The sequence below is a fragment of the Podarcis bocagei genome, assembly GCF_964188305.1.
Source record: "Podarcis bocagei genome assembly, chromosome: 8".
NCBI classification, from domain to species: Eukaryota; Metazoa; Chordata; class Lepidosauria; order Squamata; family Lacertidae; genus Podarcis; species Podarcis bocagei.
This window is the reverse complement of record NC_138133.1, coordinates 4,516,304-4,529,549: the sequence shown is the minus strand read 5'-3', so window position 1 is coordinate 4,529,549 and position 13,246 is coordinate 4,516,304. Positions and strand designations below refer to the sequence as shown.

The window sequence follows — 13,246 nt, the reverse complement described above, 5'->3', positions numbered from 1 at the left end:
TCTGGCAGAAAAGCATATCTGACAGCAGAGAGATAACCAGAGCATGAAGGTAGCGCTACCATCTGCTGGGAAATCTCTCTGCTTAGATGTTGAAATGTCCTAGATAGTGTCCTATTTTATCATCAGTTTACACCAAAGGGTGTCAGTTCTGGAAATCATATACCTGTCTTTCAAGGCTAATGACTTCGTCACCTGCCTTGGGTATTTTTGAATGGTGTTTCTCCTCCTCCTTCCTTCCTGCATGCATTTATTTATTTAACCAGATGCTCAGATGCACTTTCTTTGAACTCACTTATATAACACTTCCCCCAAATGCTAGTGTTTTCCACACAGCCAAATGGAGATAGACAGCTAGCTCCCTCCAGTGGATCTTTTAAATTAATGTTTCAGTGAGATGTGTACTGCCACTCTCTCTCTCTGAAGTAAAACTGACTTTAGCAAAAGACTATATTTTGACGATCCCACCAAAAAAACACAACACCTTTCTCTAGTGCTTTGAATACTTGAAACTACAAAAACCTGCAAAACCTTCCTGAAAAATGTCATTAGCTGGGCATGCATTTCCTCAGAAAACCAGGCAACAAGCAAATTTAAGCTTTTTTTAGACGCAACCTGTACAAATTGTTGTGACCTACCGAGCCATCTATTAGGCTGGCAAGGAGAATGATCATATACCCCATTTTACAGTCGCAGGCAATAATGTGTTTATTAAACTCCTGGTGGGCTGCCATACCTGGCTGGTGGATGGCTGTTCGTTTGATGGGTCAGAAATAAGGATGCTGGCCATTGGGTTGGGGTGTGGCCCAGTTTGCTCGGAAATTTGGGACAGCCTCATTAAAACCAAGGAGCAAAGCCAGGCACCCTGCCAGCTGATGTTACTTTTTTTACAGTTGGTGAATTCAGGTTGTTGTGCTAAATTCCCTCAACTGCTGGCCCCACCAATCTGTCACAATAGTTTCATTTTAAGAGTTGGCAACCCTAGTCCTAAATTGTGCAGGCCTGCTTTCGATGCTATTAAAACGACTAGAACTTGATTTTGCCTTAAAAGATCATTATGTAAAAGCCGCACACAAATCCCTGTGATGTAATACTAAGGCTATATATAGATGACTTTTTTTCTAGTCAGATTGCTGATTGACCCATTTTCTTCCTATGGCAAATGTCCCTGCTGCCGTTTGAGTGGCTGTCACAACCAGCTGATTAGATAATGACTGTCATCTAACTAAATATGATATGCAGTGCTTCCCCTCCAAAACAATGTGAGTGCCATATCTTCACGATATTTGGCACTTTCAGAAGGAAATAAAAAACACTTTACAGTATCCTTCTCCACAACTGTACTCAAGTAGTCCTTTAAAATGAGGTGGCCGGGATGGGGGTGGGGGGTGGGATAGTGACCAAGCAAGATTGTTCCAACAACCTGCATTTCTTCAACATGTTGTTCATTATTTGCTCCCCTTTCTCTGCCCCCCACCCCATCTCAAACATAAACAATAACCCCCATCTCCTGCTTTTTGTTCCCAGCATGCAAAGCTGAAATTCCTGCAGCAAGACTTCTCTCCCCAACATTTGCCTGATTTTTGCAGTACATCTACAGAATGGGGTTCAAGTGGTGATAGTGCCATGTGGGGGGGGGGCAGCTATAGCCAGCCTGCGAAGCAAATCATCTCACAGCATAGAAATGATTCTGAGGCAGGGAAGGCGCAATCCCATGTATTGCATTGCTGGACAGGAGGGGGAAATCCAGCTCTTAAATGGGCTTTTAAGGTTTTGAAAATACATTCTACATGCCTGACGCTATTAATTCACCCTTGCATTTAAATCTAATCAAACAGAGAATGTGAACTGAATAGTCAGGAATTTTATTTTTGTTTTGAAATACTCATTTTGGTTGAGGGAGAATGATTAAGTAAATTGTACCCGGATTACTCAAAACAAGTTTTTCTATTAGTTTTGTGCAAACGTTTCCCAAATACTCCATTTGACTTTTGTCCTCAGCAATGACCTCCAGAAGAGTGCTTATAAAGGATGCTGTCCTGGAGGGATCAGCAGTTTGCATACAGGAAAAAAACACTGCTTGCCTTTGCAGCACTGCATCAAGAGCAACTGCCATAGCAGAAGGACAACCTGAGGGAGATTCACGTTGTTCCCTAGAATGCTCACACGATGGAAGCCACCATCTTACGTGCTTGTGGGCCTCCGACTCTTCATTCAGTACAGAGTTACATGTGATCGAAGATGGTGGTACCCATAGTGTAGACTCTCTGCAGGACACTTTGGATGGTCCTTGGAGATACTGTCATTGAAAACATAGCTGAAAAGGTCAATAGGAGTGCAGGGAGGAAATTGCTAGCAACAAACAACAACAACTCAGTTCTGCTAGTGCGGGGGTGCTAACATGGTGCCCTTCAAATATTTTGGACTCTAATCTCCATCAGCCCCAGTCAGCATGGTCAATGGTCAGGGATCATGGGAGTTGTAGTACACAACCTCTGAAGGGCGTCACATTGGCTACCCTTGTGCAAGTGATGGCTAGGCTTCCACTGCAATGTTTCAGAAATAAGATGAGCTGCTTCTTCAGATGCTCCCTTTCATTTCTGCACAATACAGTGTGAACTGATTTTAGTGGGGAGATGTAAAGAGGATGCAGAACCCAAAACAGCTGGTGTGGTGCAAGCAGCAACCCATTGCAGAAAGACCAATGGGACACGGAATCATCAAAAATGTCAACAAATGAAGCAATAAGCAACTAAATATAATAGCAGATCAGAGCAGGTTAAAATGATATTCTATGTGAGTGAATTTTTAAAAAGTACAGTTCCTTGCATCTGCATTGTGCTAACAGCCGACATGTGGGGTGGATTTCTGTGGCCCAAAATACAAGGGGCTGGATCCAGGGTGTCCGTTCTGCCAATGGAAAGGCCAACTTCCTCTTTCCCTGAAGCTCCTCGTGTCACAAATGGTCAAGGGGACAGTCTCCAGATTTACAAATCTGTCCCCGGACAAAATCCGTCCCTGGAATGTTCCCGGATTTCATTTAATGTCCCCGGGTCTATATTTTAAGAGTTGTAGATTTATTTCTAGGGAATGAATGTTGCGTGGTTGGTTCAATGGCACAAGACACATCATATGGGGACTTCTGGCGAGGCAAAATGGCAGGCTCCATGGCAGCAAGTAGCTCCCGAAGCCAGCCAGAGACAACTGCGCTACCAGGGCTGGCTCCGGGCTGCTGAGGCTGCCGCTGCTGCCACCACTGCCGAGGGGGAACCAGGACACCCAGTGTGCCAACTGGGGGAACCGCTGACACCCCCCCCCCGTGACCCAAATGGAGTCGGGCACAAGAATGCCTGGCCACCCAGCCAACTGCCCGGCGGTGCTCCGGGGCCTGGAAAACGCCACTGAAGAGGAGCGGTAGGAGAGTACCAGGAGGGCAAGGGCACGTGGCCAGCCCAGGCCCAATCCGAGCCTACACCATGGCAGCTAGCGCTCCAAGAGAACAGGCCGGTGCCCAGATTAAGGCAGCGCGACAGAGGAGACCACAGAAGAGAATATTTTAATTCTTAATTTTTTAAAAAAATTAACTTTTTAAAAATAACTTTTTTTTCTCTTTTTAAAAAAATTGTCCCTGGATTCTTTGAAAAAATCTAGTAACCTTAGTCAAGGGTGTCCTTCTGTAGGCAAACTGGATTCAACCAACTGATTCAGCTCCCCTGCCAAAGTTTCCTGCTTCTTTGAACTCCCCTGTCCTTCCCATTCAGCAGAGAACAAAGGAAGCTGCTCCAAAGATATAGTATACTTTCCCAGTAGGTGGCAGTGCCTCTGACAACCTCTTCTACTGTCTACCTCATACCATTCAAGATGTCGATTACTGAAACTGTTTTCTGTCTTGGACAAATTCTAAGATACATTAATCTTTTTTACAAAGGCATATTATAAAACACTTAAAAACATACTTACATAGCCCATTCTAGCTTTTCATTTTTTATTGAGTTATACAGTGCCTGCAACAAGAACACAATGCCAGCTCTTAGTTGGTTCTCATAAAATGATTCCCATCTGTGGACGGTGCCCGTATCAACCATGATTAAATCTGCGTATAATGGTGAAATGTCGTCATAGCTATATTCTATCCCTGACCATAGGAAATGAGCTTGTCCATCTTCATTTTTAATCAAATTATTTGAACAATAAAGGAATAGTTGTTGTTTCTTCTTGGCTTGGTCACACCTGGAGGCATTTGCAAAACTTGTCAGTAATAGCAATAGAGAGTGCTTCTGGATTAGACCAAAGGCCAAGCTAGTCCAGATTCCTCTTCCCGCACTGGCCAGCCAGACTCCTGCAAACAGGACCCATCACAGAACAAGGGAACCTTTCACAGCCCTAGGGCTACATCCGCTTTGGGGCTACCTTCCGCCCTGCCTGCCTCAGCCAGCATGGCTAGTGGTCAGGGATGATGGGATTTGGAGTGCAGCAATATCTGGAAGGGCCAGGGAACTGCCTGTTCAAATTCTCTCATATAAGCAACGCTTCATCTTTGAAGATGATTAGTGCATCAGACACAGAAGCCTGGGCTTTAATCTTTCCCCCTTTCATGTTAGCTTTCCAAAGGCAGAGAGTTTTGGCATTCACTTGTGCCATCCCACAGCTGCAATCTGAAGTGGGGCAGCCTCAAGGAGGTGGAACCACGTGTATTTATTTTCTGATCATGACATATAGAAGAGCAGCTCTAAGAATGAAAGTGAAAATAATCACAGCATAGATAGTGGAGCAGAGGCTAGGGTCCCCCCCCCCCAATTCATTCTTATTGCATGCAAGTTCAGCACCTTAGCATAATGGAACTTCAGCCACAGACACTTGGAATTTCCTGCAATAACAATACACCCTATTTCTCCCCCACTTTCCTTTACTAGATATAGGATTACCTTCAACAGATCCTTTGCAAAATCCTTCCCATCATTCAGCCTGTCCAGATTTGCTGTAAACTGTTGGCAGGACATCTTTTTCCCAATATTCTGCAATGCAGAAGAACAGATACTTTATTTTCCCCATAAGTTTTTAATGCTACAGGCAATATATATACATATACATATTGAGATAAATGAAGTAAACATATGTCAAATGTACTCTTTCTTTGTAGCCCAAAGTAGAACAGTGCCAAAGAAAGAAGATGGAATGTTTTTCTTGCATAAACTGCCAGGCTTTGACTGAACCAGGTTATCAGTGTTTGCCTAGGAATGTGAAATGAAATGAATAAGGCACTCTGCTGTGGACACCCAGGCCGGGCTATGGTCTCCAGTCTTGCTGCAGGGCTTTTTGGGGGGGGGGCTGGGGAATTGTTTCCCCATTGTCATCTCATTGGCTTTTTCTTTCCAGGAAACCTGTTTGAAATGTGTGTGTTAATGCGTGACACTGGAGTTATATATATATATATACTGAGTCAAAGGGTGCGTTGCGCAGGTTCAGCCTATCAGTTCTGAATTATGAATGATTGTCAAAGCCAGATTCTCCTCTCCTTGCCACATCTGACACAATGGCTGCTCCTGCACGGTGCCTGGTCCCATAGCTTTTTTTGGTTGAGCATGGTTGTGCGATTTATCTACAATACTAATATCACACCTCTTGCTAGGGCAGGGGCATCGTTATGAAAAATTAGCCTATTAAGATGCAATACTTCCTAATCAATGGATTCAAAGAAGTGGGTGTTGGTGACATGGGAACAATCATGAGAGCTGGAGACCCAGTTCGCACATCACAGTAAGCCAAACTATGGTCCGCTGTGGAAGAGAGGGCGTGCTGGTGCATGCTGCTCCCATTGCGCCCACCCGGCTCCTCCCTTTCCAAGCTGGAAGGGGGGAAAGGAAAGACTGACTTAGGTTTATGTGCAAACTAGAGCTTGTGGATTGTTTCCCCGAACCATCATGAAAGCAAGTCAATTTATTTCTTAACGAAGTTGGGAAGACATGCACATTACACACATTTTCTTTTTTAAAAGTGCACCACTTTGGTAGGTGTTGCTTTCCTTATTAACACATATATTTCACAATTCCAAGTGCCCAAAATGTACAGAAATGTGGTGCAAATTGTAACGACTGCACTTACCACCTGAGAAAGGGTTAAAGAGCAATAATAAGAGGATCCCGGAGCAGAAGAGAAAGAGAAAGGAGGAGAGAGGAAAGAAGAAATTAATGTCACCATAGCCATTGAGAGTTTACAGCTCTGAGATGCTGCCTTCCAAATACTTATCCTCACTGAACTTGCTGTATTCACCGCACCATTTCACCTACAGAAGAATTTGGGACTTTGAAATTTAATTTCCTGCCCAATTCTCCTCCTCCTTTCTCAGTGGTAACTTAGGCCTGGTTCTCACAAGCAGCAGGTAAACCTCTTTGGCTACTAAACCATTTTAGTTCTGACTGGAGTAGCAGATTTACATGACTGAATGTTCCTCCACAGACAGAAAATAAAATCTGCACACAGGAAATGGGCATGTCAGAGAGAAGAAAGTTCCAAGAAGCAGCTCTTCGTGACATTTCTATTTGCAGGTAAATTGTTGCGCGGGGAAGCATGTTGTTACTTGAGCCCCTTGCTCACTTCTGAAGTGGAACAGGGGGGGAAATCAGTTCCCCATGCCACCCAGGTCCTTTTCATACATTCCTCTCCTCCATGCAGTGAGTGTATTCATTCAAAGATGCGTCAAAAGGCCTCTGCTGCTTGTAAAAAGTGGGCCTTAGAGACAGAAAACAGAGACAAGCATGCAACTGGGTTTGGGTTCGTCTTGTCAAACAACACTGTAAATGTTCCCTTTAAATGTGCTTAACTTTAAATAAGGGGACGTGCACTAAACCACAGAGCCTCATGGGCTTGCCCTTCAGAAGGTTGGCAGTTCGAATCCCCGTGACGGGGTGAGCTCCTGTTGCTTGGTCCCAGCTCCTGCCAACCTAACAGTTCAAAAGCACGCCAGTGCAAGTAGATAAATAGGTACCGCTCCGGCGGGAAGGTAAATGACATTTCCGTGCGCTGCTCTGCTTCTGGGTTTCCGTTGCACCAGAAGCGTTGCGCACATGACCCAGAAAAACTGTCTGCGGACAAACACCGGCTCCCTCAGCCTGTAAAGTGAGATGAGCACTGCAACCCCAGAGTCGTCTGCGACTGGACTTAACTGTCAGGGGTCCTTTACCTTTATCTTTTTAACTTTAAATATGCTTAACTGGCGTACCTAACTCACTATGCAGACTGGCAGCTCCTTTCCACAGCTGCAGACAAGTGTCTTTCTCAGTAGTTGTTAGGGATTGTACCTTGGACAAACGAAGCTTGTGGTCTACCATGGAGCTACAGGACTTCAACCTAAAAGGATGAGGGCTACTGTCCGAATCAATGTAAGTTGCAGTGTTATTTTCTAAGCAATCAGCAATGCAGCAATCAGAACAAAGCAGCGGGGTGCACATTTATCTAATTACGCAAATCACAAGCATAAATACTTCTTCTGAAAATAAACTCTTATACACGCTTATCTTAGTTTGCCCTACACAATCCCAGATGGATGAGACTTGAAGGAAGAGGCTTCCATTGCTACATACTCTCCAACATATTGCAGAGGAAAATTGGGATGATTGTCTTTTGGGTCCGCGTTCTTGTGGGGAGCCAAAATGGGACATCCCCGGATCCAGTCAGAAGCAGGGATGGCTTCTGTAATTCTGGGATGTGGGACAGTTGAGGGGTATGTTGCTGGAGGCAGCAATTTTGCTGCATATAGAGCATGGAATTGAATGCCCTTCCCTGCCATTGTCTACTACTGCCATGACATCAGTTTTCAAAGGCATTTTCCAGATAGCAACAAATCTACCTGGAGAGCACAATGTATGTCTTCTTCTGAAAATACTTACATGGCCGTGCAGATCTGTGTTGAGCAGCATCAGGGCACAAGTGAGTGTGTGGATTCCATCTGGAAGAAGCAAGTACGGTAATTTAGCCTGTTTCTAAATTGCACTAACAACTAGATATATTCAGCATATTGTGGTCCTTGCCCTCACAAGGCAGGGGAACATTCAAAAAGCCAAGAACAAAATTTGAGAAGGTCAGCTTCATTTGGCTCCAAATTAAGATATTGTTCTACTTCCACAACAGCCTCACTCCCACTTACTTTTCATCCTAATAACTATTTAGCTATTTGAATTAAATGCAGTTATTAAGCAGGTGGTATTATTCCAGGAAACCATCTAGTCTTTCCTTTTAGTTTGCTTAAAAAGCAAAACTTACCATTATAAAGCTCATTTCAAGGATTCAAAGTGCTGCTCTCAGGAATATGTACAAAGATCCTAAATAGGCCAGTCCAGTATTAGTATTCTCCTGTGGTGCAGTTAGATAATTTTAGGTTCTTATTGATGGAGGGGCGACTCCTCTTTAGATAGTAATGTGCATTTAATGCACTGCATTATTTCAAAATGCGGGGAGCCAAGTTACTCTGTTTCTGGGAGCCCTTCTGCTCATTCTGCCAAACTCTGCATGTTTTCTGTTAACTTTTAAAGAAGATTTCACTGGCAAGCCTCTCAAAAAGCTAGCTTTGGTAAGGTGCTATGTGGGACAAAAAGGCCCAGTTCTGAACCATAAGGTGGTGTTACCTTCTGATGTGCTCTCTTCTGGATTGCATTGGCAATATCGGTGTGAGAAATGGATGAGGACACGTTCACGTTCCTGTGTCTCTCCCATCAAGGGGAAGGCTTTTAGGAATGTTCTAGACATGGAAAGGTAAGAAAGTTAGCAAATAAATTGAAAGGAGACAAAAGTTGCTGATCATAGGCCGTGAGATACCTAAAATGGATGTGGCTCTGGGACTTACAAAGTCACAGTTTACTTCAGTGGTACCTCGGGTTACAGACGCTTCAGGTTACAGACTCTGCTAACCCAGAAATAGTACCTCGAGTTAAGAACTTTGTTTCAGGATGAGAACAAAAATTGTGCTCTGGCGGCGCGGCGGCAGCAGGAGGCCGCATTAGCTAAAGTGGTGTTTCAGGTTAAGAATAGTTTCAGGTTAAGAACAGACCTCCAGAACAAATTAAATACTTAACCCGAGGTACCATTGTATTTATTATTATACTATTCATTATAAATGTTAAATCTCCACGTAGCTGAGCATGCCAACACCATACCTGGTTTGGGATGAAAAAAGACACAGGACTGAGGCTTTCGGCGTCATTAACCATGGTGACCTCTGGGAGCAGCTCTGCACAAGGGGGATTTGGGGCACAGGGCGACAGTGGGTCTGCCCCACCTAGGGACTGCGTCTGACTACTCAGTTTTAGCTTTCCAGTGATTTGAATTATCTTTTGAATGTTTTTAGTGGTCCTTTATTGATGCCTTAAAAGTTTTATTCCTTTTTGTTAACTACCTGGTGGTTTTATTACAATCAAACAGTATATAAATCTTGTTAGGTGAATGAATGAATGAATGAATGAATGAATGAATGAATGAATCTGACTTGATTCACAACTCCTGGACTAACATGTGAAAGGGGGAAACTTCATATTTACAGTTGAATATACAGTTCATTGCTTTAAAGAATGCATTACAGAATGCATTACAAATGCATATATTCAGATAAAATACATTTAGAAATGTGTACATTGATAAATAAAATATTATTTAAGTACAAAATGTTATGCAGATTTTATTTTTAAAATGCAGATTAATCCAGAAATAGAATAAATTTATGAATGAGCAAATGTGAAATTGAGAAGAACCAGACCCAGACCCGTCTGTCCATCTCTGCCTCTGCCTAAACATTTCTATTGCAATCCAGAAGGACTGAGGGCTCTGGCTATGCGAGTGCCACGGATACTTGTCAGATTAAACCTGGAATGCCACTTATAACAACTAGCAAAACTCTTTGCACTGCTTCCCATTTTGTGTGCCTTCATAACCTTAAATAATTAGTTTTATAGCCTGTGTAACCCTGAGGAGTTGAGATGGACACCAAAGGCTCCTGCCTTTGTTTCCAGCAAAACAAGGGGAAAATGTTTCTATGTTATAAGAATATAATTAAAATTCCTTCTGTCTTTGCCAGCCTGAGACCCAGGGAGGGGACACAGCACATGCTTTGTGTGCCGAAGGCCCAGTTCAATCTGCACCTACAGTTTAAAGGATCTGATTGCACATGATGGAAAAGACCATAGGCTGAGGATTTGGAGAACTACGGCTGCCAGTCAGTGCTCGCCCACACCTTGCTTATCGCATGCCTAGAAAGCACGGGTCCAAGAGGTTTTCCCCTTGTCCTGTGCTTTCTGTCCAAGCGGTCTTCTGTTTGCCCCACTGCTTTCCCCAGGAAAACCCTTTTTCAACGCTGAATTGTAACAAACGTCCATCTGTGGAAAACGTGATTGACATTTGCCTCAATTCGGCTGGAAAGTGTGGGTTTCTCTGGGTGGGGATGGGGGGAGGTGCTGAACAAGCAGAAGTGTGGACAAGCACTCAGAGTTTTACTATTTTTATTATTATTTATTAATTTTGTACCCCACCCTATACCCACGCGTCTCAGGACGAGAACGGTCTAAATGGGCAAACAACCTGGTAAAAAGCAGCTTCGTATGTCCCTATGACCCAAAAAGTCTTACAACACATCTGGAAGATGTGTTGTACTCCCAAATGTGACTCTCTAGTGAGAGAAAGTCTCTCCTCATGTTCTTGCTGCCTTCATCTGTTGCACAAACTGTAAAAACAAGCTCCTAATCTCAGATGTTGCAAAGGGATGTGTGAGTGGAGATGTCTCCAAAGTACATTGAAGCTCTTCAGAGCCATGTAGTTTAAAGCCACCTTCTGGAACTGTATCTGGAAGAGAACAAGGAGCCAAAGCAGACATCCTAGTACAGGCGTGATGTGCTCCCAACAGCTTTCATTCATCAGATGGCGTGGGGTTGTACTGAGTGTAGCTGAAGCTTCCAGGCAGTCTCATTTGGCAGTTCAACACAGCAATTTTGAAAATATTTAGACGCTAAGCAGGGAAATGCTCTCCCAGATATAGAAACAGTCTGACCTGCTATTTCAGTGGGGAAATGTATGCTTGTATTAGATGACATCCAAATATACAGAAAGTAACCATTTGGACCAAGCCCAGCACCTAGCAGGAGGAGGAAGGGAGAAGCACAGCGGAGAGAAACAGATGGGAATAGAGACTGAGAAGAAATGTACTCTGGCTAAACAGGCTGGGTGTGCTAAATGAAAGGACTCAAAGTCTGAAACGGAATCTGACTAAATGTTGTGGAGAATCATGTATACTGAAACCAGATGTCTTTTTGCAAGGGGGGGGGGGAGCTGCTTTGTGAAGGGCTTTTCCCGATGGAGAAATGTATTCCTACCCCTCTTCTCCTGCTGGAACTACCCTCTACTGGCAAACATACATTTGGAACTTCCGTGAGAAATCACCCTTAAGTGACTTCTCTTTTGAAAGAGCTATCAGGCTATCATCACACATATTTGCCCATAATGTTTCATAAAGCCCTAAGGATTTTCAAAGGGAACAGAAAGGTAACAAAAAGAAAATGCTACTCTTCAGCTTTGATCGTTATTTCAGTGAGGCAACATATGAGCCAGCACTGGGACTTTTGTTGATCCAACAGCCCTTTCCCACTTCCCAGCCTTCATACAAAACTCAAAGCACCCTGCCTGTAGATGGGAAGTGAAAGCATCACAATATGAAACTGTGTTATTGCTGCACTCGGCCTGCCACCCAGTCGCCTGCCCTTTGCCTGATGACCCAAAATGCGGCTGATAAAACTAACCTATTTAAAGGCAGTATTTGTAAACAAAGAGGAATCCAGACATAAGAGACAGACAGTCGTGTTGAAAGTGCTTGATTTTTGTTAGACTCCTGAGATGTCTGAAATTAAATGATGGCAACAGAAATGGATAGTGTGGGGCCTTACCTCTAACTCACGCATTCGAGATCCCTGCCCTTGCAGCTCACCTGAGTGCTTTATCCAAGGTCAGTCCAGTGAAGTCAAAGAAACGGAGATATTCTTCTGCTACCAGTTTGCTAAATTCATTACTGTAATTAAAGAGGCCACAGTCAGTGTACTTCTGCATACTCTTCACCAGAGAATCTAATTCCACAATCCACTGAACATGGGTTTGTGTTCCTACATTAGATACTTGTCCCAGCACATCCTCCATCTGTAGTGAAATTGATCCAGCCAAATATGAGCTCTTTCCAGCCCCATTGGTTTTCAACTGTAGAGCCAAGCCATCCCACTGGACTGAAAAATATCCATGCTCCAAGTTCACTATGTAAATGTATGTATTTTTGACTCATTGTGTGACTTGGACGTCCTTCCCCCTTTTAATGTTTGCTTCATTATTGCATTAATGAAGCAGACACTAGAATTCTCAGTGACCGGTGAATAGCAGTTATTAAACGAACTGTCAGGACTTGGGAGCTAGCCGGGAGAACTGCTAGCAATGAAGGCTTTATACAGACCAAAGAACCAGAGCTGATGTGGTAAGCAAGGATATGGAATATTTTGTTGCAATAATGGTAACTCTCACAACAAGCTTGCCTGGGTAAATTACCAGATTTTGTTCTCATTTCTGGTGCCACTCACTGGTGCAGGTTGAAATCCGCCACATCCAGATTGCTCTTTGCACATATCTACCGGCACTGATTTGTTGCAATAAATGAATTTTCAGATGGGTAGGTCTTGCAGCAAAAAGAACAGAGTCTTATGGCACCTGATAGACTGTTGTCTTTCTGTCTACCTGGTAGACTGTCGTCTATGACAGCTTATGAAAGCTTACGTTTTAGTTTTTAAGGTGTCCCATCACTGTTGCTTCTAACAAATGCATTTATTAGTATATATTCAATTCATATGGAGAAGCAATATATGTAACAAAAGCACATTAATTTCCACAACTTCCCAGCATTGCTGGTGAATGTGGGATTTACCAGTAAGTGATAGAGATGAGAGTAAAAGTGAGTCATTTGTTGCCATGCTAAATGCCTGTGAATAATCAAAGCATCTTGACCACTGTTCCCCAGGCTATGCCAAGCAAACAAGAAGAACAAAAAGAAAACATTGTGATTGATGGGAGTGTGTTTTTACATGAAACTCCAATTCACATCTTATGTATACTTGAAATCATGTTTGTTAACTGTAGTATTCCAAAAGGAGCTCTAGTATTCCAAAAGGAGTAAGAATAAAAGTAACTAAAAGTCTTTTAAAAAACATACCTTCCCAAAGAAAAAACATTTCCATTCCTT

At 43.3% G+C, this 13,246-nt stretch overlaps 1 protein-coding gene across 1 annotated transcript in view; it reads right to left on the bottom strand.

Moving 5' to 3' along the window:
• PSD2 (pleckstrin and Sec7 domain containing 2) overlaps positions 1-13,246 on the bottom strand; it is a 54,571-nt gene that overhangs the window by 15,473 nt on the left and 25,852 nt on the right. Inside the window, exons 5-9 of the mRNA XM_081206253.1 lie at positions 11,957-12,037; positions 8,619-8,731; positions 7,884-7,942; positions 4,923-5,012; positions 3,958-4,001 (exon numbers count right to left, since the gene is read on the bottom strand). Coding sequence (XP_081062379.1) covers positions 3,958-4,001; positions 4,923-5,012; positions 7,884-7,942; positions 8,619-8,731; positions 11,957-12,037 — 387 coding nt within the window. The remainder of the gene's footprint in view (positions 1-3,957; positions 4,002-4,922; positions 5,013-7,883; positions 7,943-8,618; positions 8,732-11,956; positions 12,038-13,246) is intronic.